The 16,855-nt window shown below is 38.2% G+C and overlaps 1 protein-coding gene across 1 annotated transcript in view; it reads left to right on the top strand.

Annotated features, from left to right (window-relative positions):
• Window positions 1–16,855, top strand: part of SBF2 (SET binding factor 2) — a 494,333-nt gene that overhangs the window by 48,364 nt on the left and 429,114 nt on the right. The window contains 1 exon segment of the mRNA XM_078148119.1: window positions 8,285–8,370. Coding sequence (XP_078004245.1) covers window positions 8,285–8,370 — 86 coding nt within the window.

Below are 16,855 nucleotides of genomic sequence, written 5' to 3'. Positions count from 1 at the left end.
CACTGAAACCTAATTCTTGCTGAAAGGCATTGTATACTTGACTATTTTCTCCCTAAGTAGATTGATTATCATTCTCTAATGCCTCAGTACACACTGGGCCAAAAGAAGAAGGAGACATCCTTGTTGCACCTCACCAATTCCAGATTATCCCATTGCTAAAATAACTCATCAGATTCATCTCCTTTGAGTTTTACCACATCCCTCTCTATTAGCCAGGCCAAACTCTTACTCAGTTACTCACTGGCCTCCAAATCCTTTTTCTAAAGGAAATTTCGTATCTGATTCATAGTCTTCTCCACTTGAATATTTACATTGCTACTTTAGAATTTTAACCTACACTTGATATCCCTTCAAACACCTGGCCTCCCAGTCATCAATGCCATTAACTTCCATGACCTACATTTCTGTTCTACCTCAGCTACCCACAGGGGTGCTTACAGTCTTATAACTCATCATTACTCATAACTGTGTTTCTTCTATGACCTTCAATTCTCAGATTCTTTCCTCTGATCATAAACACCTATCCTTCCAGTTCTCCCTATAATTCATCAAGGGGTGAAGTGGATAGAGAACTGAGCCTGCAGTCAGGAAGACTTGAGTTACAATCTGTGTCTGGGTGACCCTGGGTAAATCACTTAATTTCTGTCTGCCTTAGTTTCTTCAACTGTAAAATTGGAAAAATAATAGCCCCTCACTACCAGGATTGTTGTGAGGATCAGATGAGGTGTTTGTAAAGTGTTTAGTTCAGTGCCTTGCACATAGTAGGCATGTAATAAATACTTTTCTTTTCTCCTTTTTTCCTAAAGGCAAAACATGCAGAGTTCTAATCTTGTATATTCTATTTTTAAAGACAGCTACCTGGTGCAGTGGATAGAATACTGGGCCAGGAGTTAGGAAAACATTAATTTAGATCTGGCCTCAGATATTTTATTAATTGTATGACCCTGGACAAGTCATTTAACCTCTCTTTGCCTCAGGTTTTTTTAACTGTAAAATGGGGATAATGATGGTACCTACCTTACAGAATTGTGAGACTCAAATGAGATAACATTCGTAAAGTTCTTACAAGTGCCTTACACATAGTAGGTGCTTAATAAATACTTATTCTTTCCCCTTCCCTTTAAACAATTGCTCTTCTTCCTCATTTCATCCTCTGGTTGTAGGTCCTGGATCCATCACTTCAGCCTTATTTTCCTTCCTTTTCAGTCTTAAGCCTATGATTACTCAGTTTAACTCCCACTGATTCACTTCCCCCTTGGATCTGCAACTCTGTGTACACATTTCCAGCTCCCCAACCTTGATTTGAACTCCTCATTTGCCCACTTTCATTGCCAAATATTGCTGGAGAGAAGTTACTTGTATCTCCTCCTGTGTGGCCATTTCTGTTGTAAAGTCCTATAATTAATACCTTCATAACATCTCTCCTATATCCTCCTTCTCTCTTCTACACTGCCACCACTGTGGAGGAGGCTCTCATCACCTCAAAACCTACTAGTTGGGTGCCCTGCTTTAAGTGTCTCTGAACTGCAGTCCATCTTCCACTCACCTGTCAGATTGATGTTCCTTAAGCGCAAGTCTAACCATATCACTGTCCTATTCAGTAAATTGCCATGCCTCCCACTTACCTTCAGGATCAAATATAGAATCCTCTGTTTGGCTTTTAAAGCCCTTCATAGGCTGGCCCCTTCCTCTTTTTTCAGCCTTTTTTTGTTTTTCTTTGAAGCAGTTGGGGTTAAGTGACTTGCCCAGGGTCACGCAGCTAGTGTCTGAGGCTGGATTTTAACTCAGGTCCTTCTGACTCCAGGGCTAGGGCTTTATCTACTGCATCACCTAGCTGACCCTCTCTTCAGTGTTTTATGCTTTACTCCTTTTGCCCCTGCATACTCTGATCCAGTAACGTGGCCTCCTGATTTCTTGCAAAATGGACTCCCATATTCTAACTTTGGTCATTTTTACTGGCTGTCCTCTATTCCTGGAACACTGTCCCTTCTCATCTCTGCCTCCTGGCTTCCTTGAAGTCTCAGCTAAAGTTCTACCTTTTGCAAGAAGCCTTTCCTAGTCTTCCTTAATCTTAGTGCTTCCCCTCTGAGATTACCTTCGATTAATCCTGTATAGATTTTGTTTGTATGTAATTATTTGCATATCATCTCTCCTGTTAGCCCATGAGCTCTTTGAGGGCAGGGACTAGCTTTTTTGTTTTGTTTTTGTTGTTATGCCTTTCTTTGTTTTCTCAGTGCTTAGTATAGTTCCTGGCACTTAGTAGGCACTTTATAAATGCTTTTTGACTGACTGACTCTTTCTTTTGCTGAATCATCAGTCCATTTCCTTAAAATATTTAACATCTAAACATCTAAAGGTAGATGTTCCCCCAAACCCCTTTTTTCTTGTACTATCTCTTAGGTCATTAACTCCCATTGTCTCCCATATACTCCCATGTAGAATTGATCTTATCTAAGCAGATGAGTCCCATATCTCTATATTGAGCCCTGACAGCCATTCTAGTCCTGAATCACAAACTCCTTGCCTGGACACTTTTAAATGGATAGTACATTGGCATCTTAAACTCAGAAGCCTCATTTTTTTTTCTCTTAAGTGGCTTGATTTGCTCACCTAATTGCTGCTGGGATAGTTTTCTGAAATGTGGAATGTATTTCCCACGGGGAATGGGAAAAGGGAGATCAGAGAAGCAATGACTAAAATTACAGAGTATTTGTGTGTGTGTGTGTGTGTGTGGAATAACTACTACACAAATTATATTCACCTCTTTCCAATGAAAACAGAATTCATGTCAACATTCCAACTAGCAGTGTGATGCCTGCAGTGCAGCAGTTATTTGATGATGTTGTATCTAAACCAGATCAAACTTAAGTTTGGACAGATAGATTTTTAAATTCTTTGATAACATGCAGTCAATAAATACTGCTTGGTTGATTGATGAGGAATTATATTTCATCCTTGTCAAAAATATTCAGAAAATGAGATTTATAAGAGGTGCTTTTCAAACATTGAATAAAGAATTGCTTTAATTGTTAAAATTTGCAAGATTATCTTCTGACTTGATATCTTTATTGCTTGAGAATTGTTACAGATTTGTATTGTAGATGTTACTTTAAAGTTTTAGAAAAATGCTTTTTAATAAAGCAAGTAGTAGAAACATAACAAGCTTACATTTAAAGAGGAAAAATAAAGAGTTAATATAGCTTAGACACAGTGTTATCAATGGTTTGCAAGTAAAGAAACAGTTTATCATATTTCTCATTAATTTGGAATGCAAAAAGCATTAACAGTTCACTTCTGGAATTTAAAGGGCATGAAAGAGATGGCATTTTGACCCAAAGTGGGACAAAGATTTATGCAAGAAAGTTGATGAAGGGACTGGGGTTTAGGAACTCATATTTCTATAAACAATACTTAAAGGGGAAGAGTGATTTCTGCAGTGGGATTGCCAAGGAAAAAGTGATGGATTTCTTACATGCTCTTATTTAAAGGGAATTATTCTTTTGTGTTGTGAGAGCTAGCCCAGCATAATGGATAGAGAGCCTGCGTGGAAGCCAGAAAGACCTAGTTTAAAGTCCTCCTCCTGACCCATACTTTAGGACCTTGGGCATGTCACTTATTCTCTCAGTCGCTGAAGTAGCTCTTTAAGGCTCAAAGTTGTAGAGAAGGTAGAGGGAATTGCATTGGTAGAGGGAGTCCCTCATCTGGGAGTTAGTTCCATATACTAATTAGATCGCAGATCCAGTCCCTATCCTTAAATGTTGTTAAAATTCTTTAGTCAGTTCATTTAATATAAATGTTGCATCACCTGTTGATTATCTGCATGTTCTTTAGCTGCTTAAAAACTTTAAAATAGTTTTTGGGTTCTTCCTAACATTTACCCTTATAGGAGTTGCCTTTCCTCGTGGTCAAATGGTGTTTGTTGAAAGAATGAAAATTAACTTTAAATCTTGATATTAAGCTTTAGTAAAGTGAATCACATAACTCCAAAAGAGTAATTATAGCATTGCTGGACTTGGTGTGAGAAAAACCTGGGTTCAAAATCTGACTCTTCTACTTACTGGCTCTATCACCATGTGCAAATCATGGAGCTTTTCTGAGCCTCTGAGAATTCTGTAAGGCTTCATTACTTAAGTTGTAGAATGGCTGTGATCTCAATCTGTGTATACAGTTCTCATACCAAGGAAATCATATGATAGAACAGGTTATGATTGTCCCAGTAGGATTCATTTTATGTTATCTTTTTGCTGCCTTCCTCCAGGACAGAAAAAGGGAGTAGTTCTTAGCCACATCCTTTGATCCAATGCTTTCCCCACTGCCATGCTGCTGTTTCTCTGTCAGTGCTCAATTATTCTCAACTTTCACCCTTTTCACTGTAGTCCATCTCACCAAGTTATTTTAAATGTCCAGCTAAACTTTTCTATAGTGTCAGGAAAAATTGGAACATGTGCTATTGATATATACTGTGGAGGTGAATCACAAATACAGCTGCTTTTTAGTTTTGTTGGTGCAGGTTTAAAACACTAAACTGTCTCTTCCAGTCTTACCACTTCCCCTTCAGTTCGCCATCCCTTTCTCTTGGTCCTCATCCTTGAGATTAAGGATGTCTTATCTAGTCTACCGTACACTCTTGGGTCAGGCTATTTCCTATGGTGCCCCCTTCCTCCCCTCTTTTAGTTTCTGGAATCAGTACCCACAGGCGCCCCCCCCCTTGGGGCTCCATTAGACTCTTTCTCATTGGCTATTACCTAATAAGACACTGCAGTCTCCTTCCACATTATCCAGATAGTGTCAGGTCTTCCTGGTTTTCCGTTAAGAATTCTATTTCTCTTCTCCCCCTGTTCTTTTAAAATAGACTCTTCTAAAAATCTATCTTGTAAGTACCTGCATTTTCTGATTAGTGCATCTTGGATATTCTGTTCATTCTCTTGTCTCTCCCTTCAGCCCTTTAAACTTTAATAACTTCTCTTTAGTTCTCCACAGCTATCTGCTGTGTCTGCTGCCCCCTCCTCTACTTCACATATGTTTCATATATGTTTATTCATTCTATTTCCAAAGCTTCTCTGACATACAGTGTTACCTTTTTGTTCTCAGGGCCACCACCTAATTTCAGGTCAGCATCACTTCTTACATGGTTTATTTTATTAGTCTTCTATCTGATCACCATTCCCCTCCTCTAATCCATACTCTGTACTGCCAAATAATTTTTCCTAAGGCATAGTATTGATCATGACACCCCCTTGCTCAAAAAACTTCAATGATTTTTTTCTCTTGCTAGTAATATTAAATACAGTAGACATTTAAGGCCCTTCACAGTCTGATTTCTTTCTCCCTTTCCATCTTATTTTGTATTATTTCCACAATTGGATATATCATCTCCTGTCTCCATGCCCTTCACACAAATTGTCTTCTTTCTCTAGAATTTACTTCCTCTTCATTTCTATCTTTCATGGTCTTTATCTTCTTTTAATGCTTAGCTTAAGTGCCACCTCCTCTGGAAATTCTTCCTTGAATTCCTTTCCCCTCACAAATAAAAGTTTGTTCTTCTTTTCCAGATAGCCTTAGCATACTCTGTCTGGATTTCTTCTTTATTTCCATCACTCCCTACCAAATATGATATAGTATATGTTGCAGCCTGCTAAGTTATATGTATATATGAACAGGCACACATTATAGATGAGGACTTAGTGGGGAGAAATGCTATAAGGATATCGACCAAGAATAAATATAAGACTGGGGAAAAAAAAAGAGATGAGATGGTTGGTAACTTGGTCAGATCTAGGGATAACTAATGGACAGCCGGAGTGCTCCATTAGTGTCTATGAAATGTCAAAAGAACAAGAGGAAGCTCCCTAATATGTTAAGTGGGCCCTCTGTGTCAGATTTGTGAGGTGATATGCCCAAGAGTCTGACAGAATGGCAGGCATGCATGGGATATGTTATGCATTGCTGAAAGAAGTACTCACATTGATAAGATCACAAATAGATTAGATTTTGGGCTTTATGTGTGTTTGTGAGCACATTTGTATCAGGGCAGTCAGTTTTCCTTGATAATCCCTTAAAATATGTGATATCTAGATTCATTTTTTGATCATGGCTTTCAGGTAGTCCAATAATTCTTAAATTATCTCTTCCTGATCTCTTTTCCAGGTCAGTTGTTTTTCCAATGAGAGTTCACCTTTTCTTTTATTTTTTTTTCATTCTTTTGACTTTGTTTTATTGTTTCTTTTTTTTTTTTGGCTAGGCAGTGGGGTTAAGTGACTTGCCCATGATCACACAGCTAGTCAGTGTTATGTGTCTGAGGTTGGATTTGAACTCAGGTCCTCCTGAATCCAGGGCCGGTGCTCTATCCACTGCACCACCTAGCTGCCTCTGTTTTTTTGTTTCTTGATGTCTCATGGAGTCATTAGCTTCCACTTGCCCAATTCTAATTTTTAAGGAATTATTTCTAAGTGAGCGTTTGTACCTTCCCTCTGCCCCATTTGACGAATTCTGCTTTTTAAAAAATTAATTAATCAACTAATTAATTTTTAGTTTTCGACATTCACTTTTATAAGATTTTGAATTCTAAGTTCCCCTCCCCTTCCTGTCTGCCCCTCCCTCCCCAAAATGGCAGGTAATCTGATTTAGGCTATACATGTACAATCATATTAAACATATTTCCACATTAGTCATGTTGTGAAAGAAGAATCAGAACAAAAGGGAAAATCCACAAGAGAAAAAAAGGAGAAAATAGTATACTTTGATCTGCATTCAGACTCCAGACTTTCTCTGGATGTGGATAGCATTTTCCATCATGAGTCTTCTGGAAGGAATTGTTTTAGATCATTGCATTATTAAGAAGAACTTAGTCAATCAAAGTTGGTCATCATACAGTATTGCTGTTACTGTGTACAATGTTCTCCTGCTTTTGCTCCTTTCACTCAGCACATGTAGGTCTTTCTAGGTTTTTCTGAAATCTACCTGCTCATCATTTCTTGTGGCACAATAGTATTCCATTACATTCACATACTACAACTTGTTCAGCCATTCCCCAATTGATGGGCATCGCCTCAATTTCCAATTCTTGGCCACCACAAAAAGAGCTGCTATAAATATTTTTGTACATATGGATCCTTTCCCCTTAGATTTAGAGGTGATATTGCTAGATTAAAGGGCATGCAGTTTTATAGCCCTTTGGGCATAGTTCCAAATTGCTCTCTAGAATGGTTGGATCAGTTCACAACTCCACCAACAATGCATTAGTATTCCAATTTTCCCACATCTTCTCCAGCACTTATCATTTTCTTGTTTTGTCATGTTAGCCAATCTGATAGGTGTGATGTGGTACCTTGGAATTGTTTTAATTTGCATTTCTCTAATCAATAGTGATTTGGAACATTTTTTCATATGACTATAGATAGTTTAATTTCTTCATCTGAAAACTGCCACCAATTTTACTTTTTAAGGAGTTATTTTCTTCAGTGAATTTTTTGCCTCTTTTTCTATTTGGCCAGTTCTGCTTTTTAAGGAGTTCTCTTCCTTAGATTTTTGTGTCTTTTATCATTTGCCCTATTCTGTTTTTTAAAGTGTTGTTTTCTTCAGTATTTTTTTATGCCTTCTTTACCAAGCTGTTGACTCTTTTTTCATGATTTTCTTGCATCACTTTGACTTCTTTCACCCTCTGCCACTCTCATTTGATTTGTTTTGCCTTTTCTTTTTTTTTTTTTAGGCATTTGAGGTTAAGTTGACTCCACTGCACCACCTAGCTGCCCCTTTTATTTGATTTTTAAAATCCTTTTTGAGGTCTTCTAGGAATTCTTTTTGGGCCTGAGACCAATTCACATTCTTAGATCAATTCACATTTTTTTTTTCCATTGAGGTTTTGGGTGTAGCAGTGTTGACTTTGTTGTTTTAATAACTATGCTGGCTTCTTGTGATTCCTTCTGCTTTCCCAAGTATTCACCAACCATTTGTTTAATGGCCTATTTTAGAGATTTGTTGAGAATTAATGTCGAGGTCATTAATCTACCATTTTTGAAATATCCTTTTTAACAATTTTTGAAAATTGAGACATTTGCACAAATCTGCTTTCTTAAGGATTACCTATAATTATAAAATGAATTATGTAGTTAAAATAGCCTGTAAATAGGAACCTGTATATGCATAAGCATGCTTAATAAATATTTACTCAGTTGTCTGTTGAAAGTTAGTCATAAGTGGTTTGTTGAATTGTTTTAAAAATAGTTATTTTGCGAGTTGTTATTTTACATTATAACTACAAATTTGCCTTGAATTTCTTTTACAGGGTCTGCAGAAGGAATGGGAAAAATAATCCAGAGGTTTCCACAGAAGGATTGGGATGATACACCTTTTCCACAAGGAATCGAATTGGTAAGGTGTTGCTTTATCACATTTTTTTTCTTTACAGTAATGTCTCTGTCATTACTTTTAGTGTTAATTAATTTGATCTTTTACTTGTAGCAAACTTCACATTACTGTAATACTTCAAAAAATATAGTTTTGTCAGTATGTATATCCTTTCTACAGATAAAGATGTCAACATTTCCATAATGTGGTAGATACTCTTCAGGAGTAGTTGAGTTTCCACATTTCAGCATCTAGTGGTTAACTTTCTGTTGGAGAATCTTTCTGCACCTGAGGAATTTGTTAGGACAGCAGCTCCTGGGTTCCTATTTTTAGCTTTTCTAGGTGCAGAACTTGTCAAACTTTGTGCTGCTTTAGAAAAGTCTTTGAGAAACCGGTATAATTTACACATCAGAGGAAGCATTGGAGAAGGGATTTGTTGGAGGCTACTCCTAGTAATAATGCTAAAAAAATACCAAATAATTTGATTCAGAGAGTCTTCTTTTGCTGCCTTGTTTTCATCACAAATTTCCCTATAGCAAATCGTAAACATTAGAAGTTGGTCCTGGTCCTTCTCTTTTTGAAACAAGCCCTGTATTTGGCTGCCATCTCCTCACCATTGACAGGTTTACTGAAGTATCAGATCTCAGAATGAGAAGGGGACTTAGAGGTTATCTGATCCAACCTGTACCTGAGCCGCATTCCTCTCTACAGTGTACCTGACGAGTGGGCATGCAGTTTCCAGTTGAACTCTCCCCGGGGAAAGGCAGCAGATTGTCCTTCTATATACCACATGAGGCCATTCTGTGCCGTCTCTGGAGTCTTGTGTTCAGTTCTATAGAGCATATTTTAGGAATGACTTTAATAAGGTGGAGTATGAGGAGCTGTTTGTTGAAGGCCCTGTGACTCTTTCCTCTTGAGAAGAGAAGATGTTTTTGGGAGGCGTGATAGCTGTCTTCAGATGTGGGAAGGGTCTGCGTAGATGGTAGAAGAGAGACGGCCTGAACTAGGAGCAGTGTGCTGAAACTGAAAAGAGGCAGATTTAAGCTGAATGGAAAGAAGAAATTCCTCACATAGAGTTATTCAGTAGTGGGATGGGTGTCCATAGGAGGGGGAACGTTTTCTTTTCTTGGAGTCTTAAGAGGAGGGCTGTGGTACAGATGATTCAGCTCAGGTTTTCAGAAGGAAGGAGCTTTAGGGACCATCTAGTCCAGTTCAGTCCTTGAACATAATTCCATCTTCACGTCCCCCAAGACTAGTCGTCTAGACCCCTGTGAGTCCACTGAGTCAGAGGGAGTGACTGAAATGTCACTGCTCTTCAACCCCTGAGTCTCACTACTAGGTGTGTACTCCAGAGAGTTTGTGGACAGACAGTAAAATCCCTTCTACACCCAAACAGTTATAGTAGCACTTCTTTCTGATAGCAAAGAACTAGAAACAAAGTAGTTACCCATTGATTAAGGAATAACTAAACAAACTGTAGTCTATTAATATAACAGAATATTACTGGAGAATAAGGCATGACAAATAAGAATAATTCAAAGAATTATGGAATAATATATGAACTGATGCAATGTGAGACAAATAGAACCAGGAAAACAATCTACATAATGACAATGACAGTGTAAATGGAAAGAACAAAAAGAGTGAAATTGGATAATGGGTAATTATAATGACTAATAGTGGCACTGAATAAGAGGTAAGAAAATGTACTTACCTCTTCTCTTTGTAAAGATGGGGAGGGGGCAGCTAGGTAGCGCAGTAGATAGAGCACTGGCCCTGAAGTCAGGAGGACCTGAGTTCAAATCTGGCCTCAGACCAAGCACTTGACACGTACTAGCTGTGTGGCCGTGGGCAAGTCACTTAACCCCAGTTGCCTAAAAATTAAAAAAAAAAAGAGATGGGGAACTAAGGGTATAGAATATTTTATATATTTTCACACAGTTGATGTGTTGGTTGGTTCTACTGAACTTCTTTCCCCTCTTTTTAAGCCTTTTTTTTTTGGTGGAGGAAGAAGTAGTTATACAGGTGGAGGTGAGGGTGAGGTGAAATAAAAACTGTCAGTAAAATTAAATTTAAAAAAAAGAAAATAGTTGAGTATATATAGGGAAATGATTTTTGATTTGCACTCTTCTGATTGGTTTTCTTTTTCCTTCTTGTTCCCACCTTCTTAACTTTTCTGCCATGGTGTAACACACAAGTAATCAGCACAGTTTAATAGTTTGCCATTTCATATTGCTTAACTTTCCCTTTTTTACCTTTGCATGTGACTCTTTCCTAGCCTGTGACTTTCTGCTGAGCCATGTGGCAGTATAGAAAATGTGTGTTGCTATGCTCAATTTTTGAAACCTGACCAAAGCATCTGTGGCTGTACTCTCAGTGTCCCAAAGGGTCACCTTTAATTCTAGCTGCAGTGGTATGGAACACTTGCTAAATGATATACCAGATAATGAAATAATCAGTTTTTTTTTTCTTTAGAAACTGCTGTGCTAATGGATTAGAAGTTTTCCTTTCAGCTGCTCAGGCTGTCAGGAGTGGGGATATTTGCTGCTGGGGAAGGGCAGTGAAGGAGGAGTCACTGAAGTTGACTTCCACAATCAATAATTTTTCCTTCTTCAAGACTGCCTGAAGCCTGAGCTCTGCAAATATTAGTTAATTTCTATCATGTTGATAGGAGGCCAGAAATTTTGGGTTCTAGTTTTGGCTGTTTTACCGACTACCTGTATGACCCAGGAAACACAGCAGAGTCTCAAAGGATTTAAAGCTGAAAGGTACTTTTTGGTTTATATAGTTTAGGGTTTTGTAATTTATTTGACCCCTTTGGCAGTATGGTGAAACTTATAGATGCCTCTCAGAATAGTATTTTAAAATGCATGAAACAAAAGTACATAGGACTGCAAAGGAAGCTAGTTACTTTGAATAGTTATCAAAATATTACAAAAATGTTCATGGATCTTAAGTTAAGAATCCCTGATCTAATCCGATCTTCACATTTTACAAATGAAGAAACGGAGGGCCAGAAAAGTCAGTTACCTCTGGGGAAAACATTTTCCCTCTCTGTATCTCAGTTTCCTCAATCTGTAATATGAGGGATTTTGATTAAATGATCCATAAAGTCCATTCTGTATCTAACACTATGATTATAAACTATTTTATTCATTTTTTAAAAATTTCATTTGTATGATGTTCATTTTTCTATAATTTATCCACTAATTTGAATTATCTGGCATCTGTTGTCAAAATAATATAATTTTTAATCACTAAAGTTATAGAAGCCATAATTTCTTAGCTAAATGAGTTATTTATTGCTAGATGTGTTCCTGCTTGACTGCAAATACTATTCTATGTAAAGGCCTCTATGAATTTGAGGATTGCTTCTTTTCTGAATGTTTTGTCAAGTAATAGACATATCTATAGAGTAGTCTGAGACTATTTTGTTTGTGTCTTTGTATCCCTAGCAGTAGCACAGTACCTTTAAATGCTTATTCATTGATTTTTGTTTTGAATCTAGATGTAGAATTGGAAAAGAACACAGAAAGTACTAGTCCAGTTGCTAACTGCATCATAAAGCCCATCTATAGTATTGACAGCAAGCAGTCCTGCGGCCTGTGGGTGAGGACTTCCAGAAGGAGGGAGCTTGTTGCTCCCAGCAGCCTCCCATTCCATTTTTGATGGTTCTAACAAGGAGCTTTTCCAGACTTTGAATTGAAACATGTTTCCTTATAAACTTGTGCTTTTGGTTCAGTTCTGACCCCCTTCCATCAGGAAAAAAAATCTTATCCTTCTTCCTGGAATGCCAGTCTTTCTAATGTTTAATGATTGCTAACATGTCTCTCTCAAGCTAAACAGCTTCAGTTCCTTCAAAAGATCCTTAAAATTAAATTCAGCCTCTTTTAAGCCCAGGCTTTGGAGTCGGAGGTATTGAGTTCATATACTGCTTCTGCCTCTTGCTACCTCTGTGACCTTAGGCAAGACATTTAACCTCTTTGGGTTTTCATTTCCACAAGCATTGATTAAACACCTATGATAATGCCAGGTGCTGTGGATACAAAGACAAAAATTAAATAGGTCCATACATGTCTTCAAGAAACCTAAATTCTGTGGGGGAGAAAGCAAATATAACCTGGACTCTTATCAATATAGACAAAATAAATTCACAGTCATTGTTGGAGGAGGCACTAGAGATTGGAGGTAGAGACCAGGAAAGGCTTATGGAGGAGGTAGCATTTGTTTGTTGTTTGTTTTTTGTTCTCAAAGACCACCAATGACATCAGGAAGGTGATGCCTTGACTTGCAGATGGATTGAATTAAGTGAGGCAGGCCTGTGCAAAGTCACTAGCCTCACTCTCTCTCCTCTGAAGCCATCTGGGATCAGTGACAAGAGCTGAGCCTTGAAGGAAGGCCAGATTGTAGAAGGTGAAGGGGAGGAAGAAATTCCTTCTGTCCCAGGGTGGCAGTCCATGCTCAGGCATGGAGGCAGGAGCTGGAATGGTGTCAAGAACAAGAGCACGGGGAAGGAATAAAATTGGAAAGCGAGGCTGGATACACATTGTGAAGCGTGTTCAGTGCCAAAAAGGAGTGTGTGTGTGTGTGTGTGTGTAATTTATATATGTGTGTATGTGTGTATATGTATATCTGAAGAGTTTATATTTAGTGATAATAAGGATAACACTAGAATTTCTTGAATAGTTAATTAAGTGACATGGTCAAGGTGCTTTAGGAATATTACTAGCAGCTGAGTGGAGGATATGTTGGAGAGGTAAGAGACTTGAGGCAAGGGAAGCAATTGGGGACTTTTATAATAGAACAGGCAAGAGGTAATGAGAGTCTTAAGTGAGGTGGGGTCCATATGGGTGAAAAGAAAGGGATGTGTGTGAGAGATGTTGTGGAGGTAGAACTGATGAGGTTTGGCAACAGATTGGATATGGGGGATGAAGATGTTGTTGTCCAGTCATTCAGTTGTGTCTGACTGTTGGTGACCCATGGACCAACTGTTCATGAGGTTTTCTTGGCAGAGAGACTACTAGAGTGGTTTGCCATTTCCTTCTCCAGTTGAGGGAGAGTGAAAAGTGGAAGATGATATTTATGTTGTAAGCCCTAGTGACCGGGAAGGTAGTGATACCCTCAGCAGTAATAAGTAAATTCAAAAGAGGAGTGGGTTTGGGAGAAAAGATAATGAGTTTGACTTTGGATATATTGAGTGTGAGAAGCCCATCAATTTTCCTGTTTGAGGTGCCTGACAAGTAGAGGACTAGAGTTCAGTATGGTATCTAAGGTCCTTTACAGCTCTAAATCATGTTTTAGATATCTAGTGCTGTCCTTGGGCTCCAGAAATAGAATGTGTTATTTGAAGACTGGGATGGCAGGACTATGGTGGACTTCACCTTGGACAGTGTGTATTTCTAGGACCATAGTGCTGGTTGCCAAATAATAAGTGCTTAGGCTGTATCTGTTGAATTGAATTGAAGGCTTCTCTTTCATAGTCTTTAGCCTATTTGCTCATTCAAAGAGGACCCAAACCAGAAATTTAAATTTCCATGCCCCAAAAGAAATTCTCTCTCATTTGCTAGCTATTGAAATTCTATTCTTTAGAATCAGGACTTTTTTTGTTACTAAAATTGATATTTCCCGTGGAGAAACAACACTTTATGTTATTATTAATTGCTCATACCTTAGTATGAATGAAGGATCTGTTAACAACTGTCATAAGGGGAAGAAGAACTTGTGTGAACTTCAACCTGAAGGGGAAGGCTGGGTAGCACTTTCACAGTTTTCCCTAAAGTCAGCTCTTGCATTCAAAAAATTTTAGTATGTTGAAATTTTTTTTAAATGATACTGCCTCTCTCCATGTAGTATATACCATTTTTAAAAAATTCAATATATATACCGTTTTTACAAAATTCAATATTAAATATAAATTATGTCAGTTCTCTATAGTTAAATTGTAAGATCTAATATGAAATAGGCATGGTGAGACAGCGTTTTATCCTATCACCTCCCTGCCACGTATAGAGAATGTATCAGTCCCCAAGGAGGTAATAAGGGGAAACAATGAATATAAAGGGAATGGTGGCTTAGAGAAGGTGTTTTGGTATGGGAAGTCACATAGCTGGGCATGAAGCCATTGCCAGTAGAGCTATCTATTGATCACCAACATTTTGGGGAAAGTTGGGTTGTAGTTGTTAGTAGTGTTTATTTGACTATTGCTGAATAGTTGCTTCACAGATCCTGACCAAAAATCTAACTTGGAATGTGAAGGTGATGAGTGGGTGATCTTGATCAGATTACATCTGGAGTATTGTGTTCTGTTCTCAACCTCATGTTTTAGAAAGTAGCTTGATGATCTGGAGAGGATCCATTTTAGGGCAATCAGAAGTCAAATTTATATCATATGAGGAATGGTTGAAGGAACTGGGAGTAATTAGCCTACGGAACAAAAGATGGGGGTTGGGTGGCATAGTATCTAGAGAATGATGGAGAATAGCTGTCAAATACTTGAAAAGCTCTGGGTTGACTAGATGACCATGAGATTCCTTCCAGCTCTGAAATTCTTTTATTCTGAAGAGGAATGATTTTTAGGCTTTCAAGTTCTAAATTTAACTTTTTAATTTGCTATTTCCCCCCATAGTAATTACCTTATGCTTTTGCTTTAGTTGTCCTTTACCAAGAAATAGTGAACTTTAATTTGGTTGGATTTTAAAAATAAAAATATGAAAATAAGCTTAACCTTACATAATGACTGCTCTTCCAATTTGAAGTTATTTTTATTTTTTTGTGTGTGTATTTTAGTCATACAAGGAAACCACAGACAGCCATACAAATAAATCTGAGTTAATTTTAGGGTCAGCATTCAAAGAACAGTAGAATAATAGTATTGCAGTCATTCTATGGCTTGTAGTCTATTTCTGGACTATGGGAACAAATGTTTTCTGGGGCCAAGTCTTGAAGCATCAGCAAAATATTGTTGTTTTACCATTAGTTAGAACCCAGCAGTTCTTCTTAGTGTAGTAGGGAGAGGGGGGAAGGGAGGTGATAAAGACTAATGAATGAGAGGATAGATAGCAGGCCTCTCCTGGACTATTGACCACAATATACTGAGCACCTTGGCTACTCAGTCAGTGTTCCATGAAGCTAGAACTCCATGGCGTACACTTTAGCCAGAGCAGACCAAGAGGGCCTGCTGTTTTCCATCACTACCAGTTCTATTATATTAAAATATCACACATTAATTTTATATATTTGAAATTTTATAATCCAGTTGGTCAGAGATTCTGTGTCTCCTGTGTACATGTAAAGCTAGATGCCAAGGGAACTATGAAGTCTGGATAAGACAGAATTCTTGTCCTCATGGAACTTATAGTTTGGTAGAATGTGACACCAAATTATGATAGTTAATATTTCTATAGAGCTTCAGTGCTTGCAAAACTCTTTCTCCCTAAAATTGTGTGATATAGGGAGTGTAAAGTATTATTATCCCCATTTTACAGATGCAGAAATTAAGGCTCTAGTACTGGAGAGGGTGGTCAGGAAGCAGTATCTTCAGAGAAAAGCCAGGTTTCTGAGACTACAAGGATATTAAAGGAACGTGAGAAGAAGAGGTCTAATACAAAGGTCAGTGTGTTAAAGAAACAAACACAGAACAGTGGAAAAGGTGGATAGAGTTGGATTGGGTTGACATGAAGGGGCATAAGGAACTACATAGTGATACCTGGGGATGGCAGCTTTAATTTAGGCAGTCATAAACTCAGAAGGATTGTCATGCTTTTTTCCCCTATAGTAATGAAGTTGAGAGGTGGAGGTAGGGGAGAGTGAGTGGCATTCTCTACTGGCTAGACTCTAGTGTCCCTGATGGGATGAATCTTAAATTGAGGCCAGCTAGGAGAGTTGAGGTTATGTTTGACTTGCCTTTCAATTAGAAATTTAAACAGCTGTGCCCCAGGGCAAATATCCAAGTCTATTGGGTGGAGAGGGAGGATCCCTAGAGGTCTTGAGAATTGTTGCACCAGGTAGTATGAGGTAGACAGAGAGGATAAATGTTAAGATGCCTGTACTGCCTAGGTCATAGTAGTATGGCTGAATGGAATTTGGAAGCGGCTGAATGGAATTTGGAAGCAGCTGAATGATCAGACTCAAAGTTGATCATTAATGAATCAGTATCATCTTGGTGAAAGACCTCTGTGTCAAGGTTCTATTCTTGGCCCTTTGTAGCTCAGTATTTTCATCAATGACTTGGGTGAAAGTACAAAAGCACACTTGTCAAATTTGCATATGGGAATTACCTAGGTTTACAATCTTAGGGTCATCCCTAACTCCTCCCTCTTAGGCCACAGGTCTAATCTGTTGCCAAATCTTGTTGCTTGTACCATGAATGCATCTCCTGTCTCCTCTCCACTTACACATCTATCACTCTAGTTCATGCCCTCATTCCCTCCCATCTGGATTATAACAATAACCTTCAACTTGGCCTTCCTGCCTCAAGTCTGTCACTGCTCCAATCCATCTTCTGCTCAGC

Source organism: Phascolarctos cinereus, unplaced genomic scaffold (genome assembly GCF_003287225.1).
Source record: "Phascolarctos cinereus isolate Bilbo 61053 unplaced genomic scaffold, phaCin_HiC Scaffold_9;HRSCAF=440, whole genome shotgun sequence".
In the NCBI taxonomy this organism is placed as follows: Eukaryota; Metazoa; Chordata; class Mammalia; order Diprotodontia; family Phascolarctidae; genus Phascolarctos; species Phascolarctos cinereus.
This window is presented reverse-complemented; position numbering and strand designations above follow the sequence as displayed.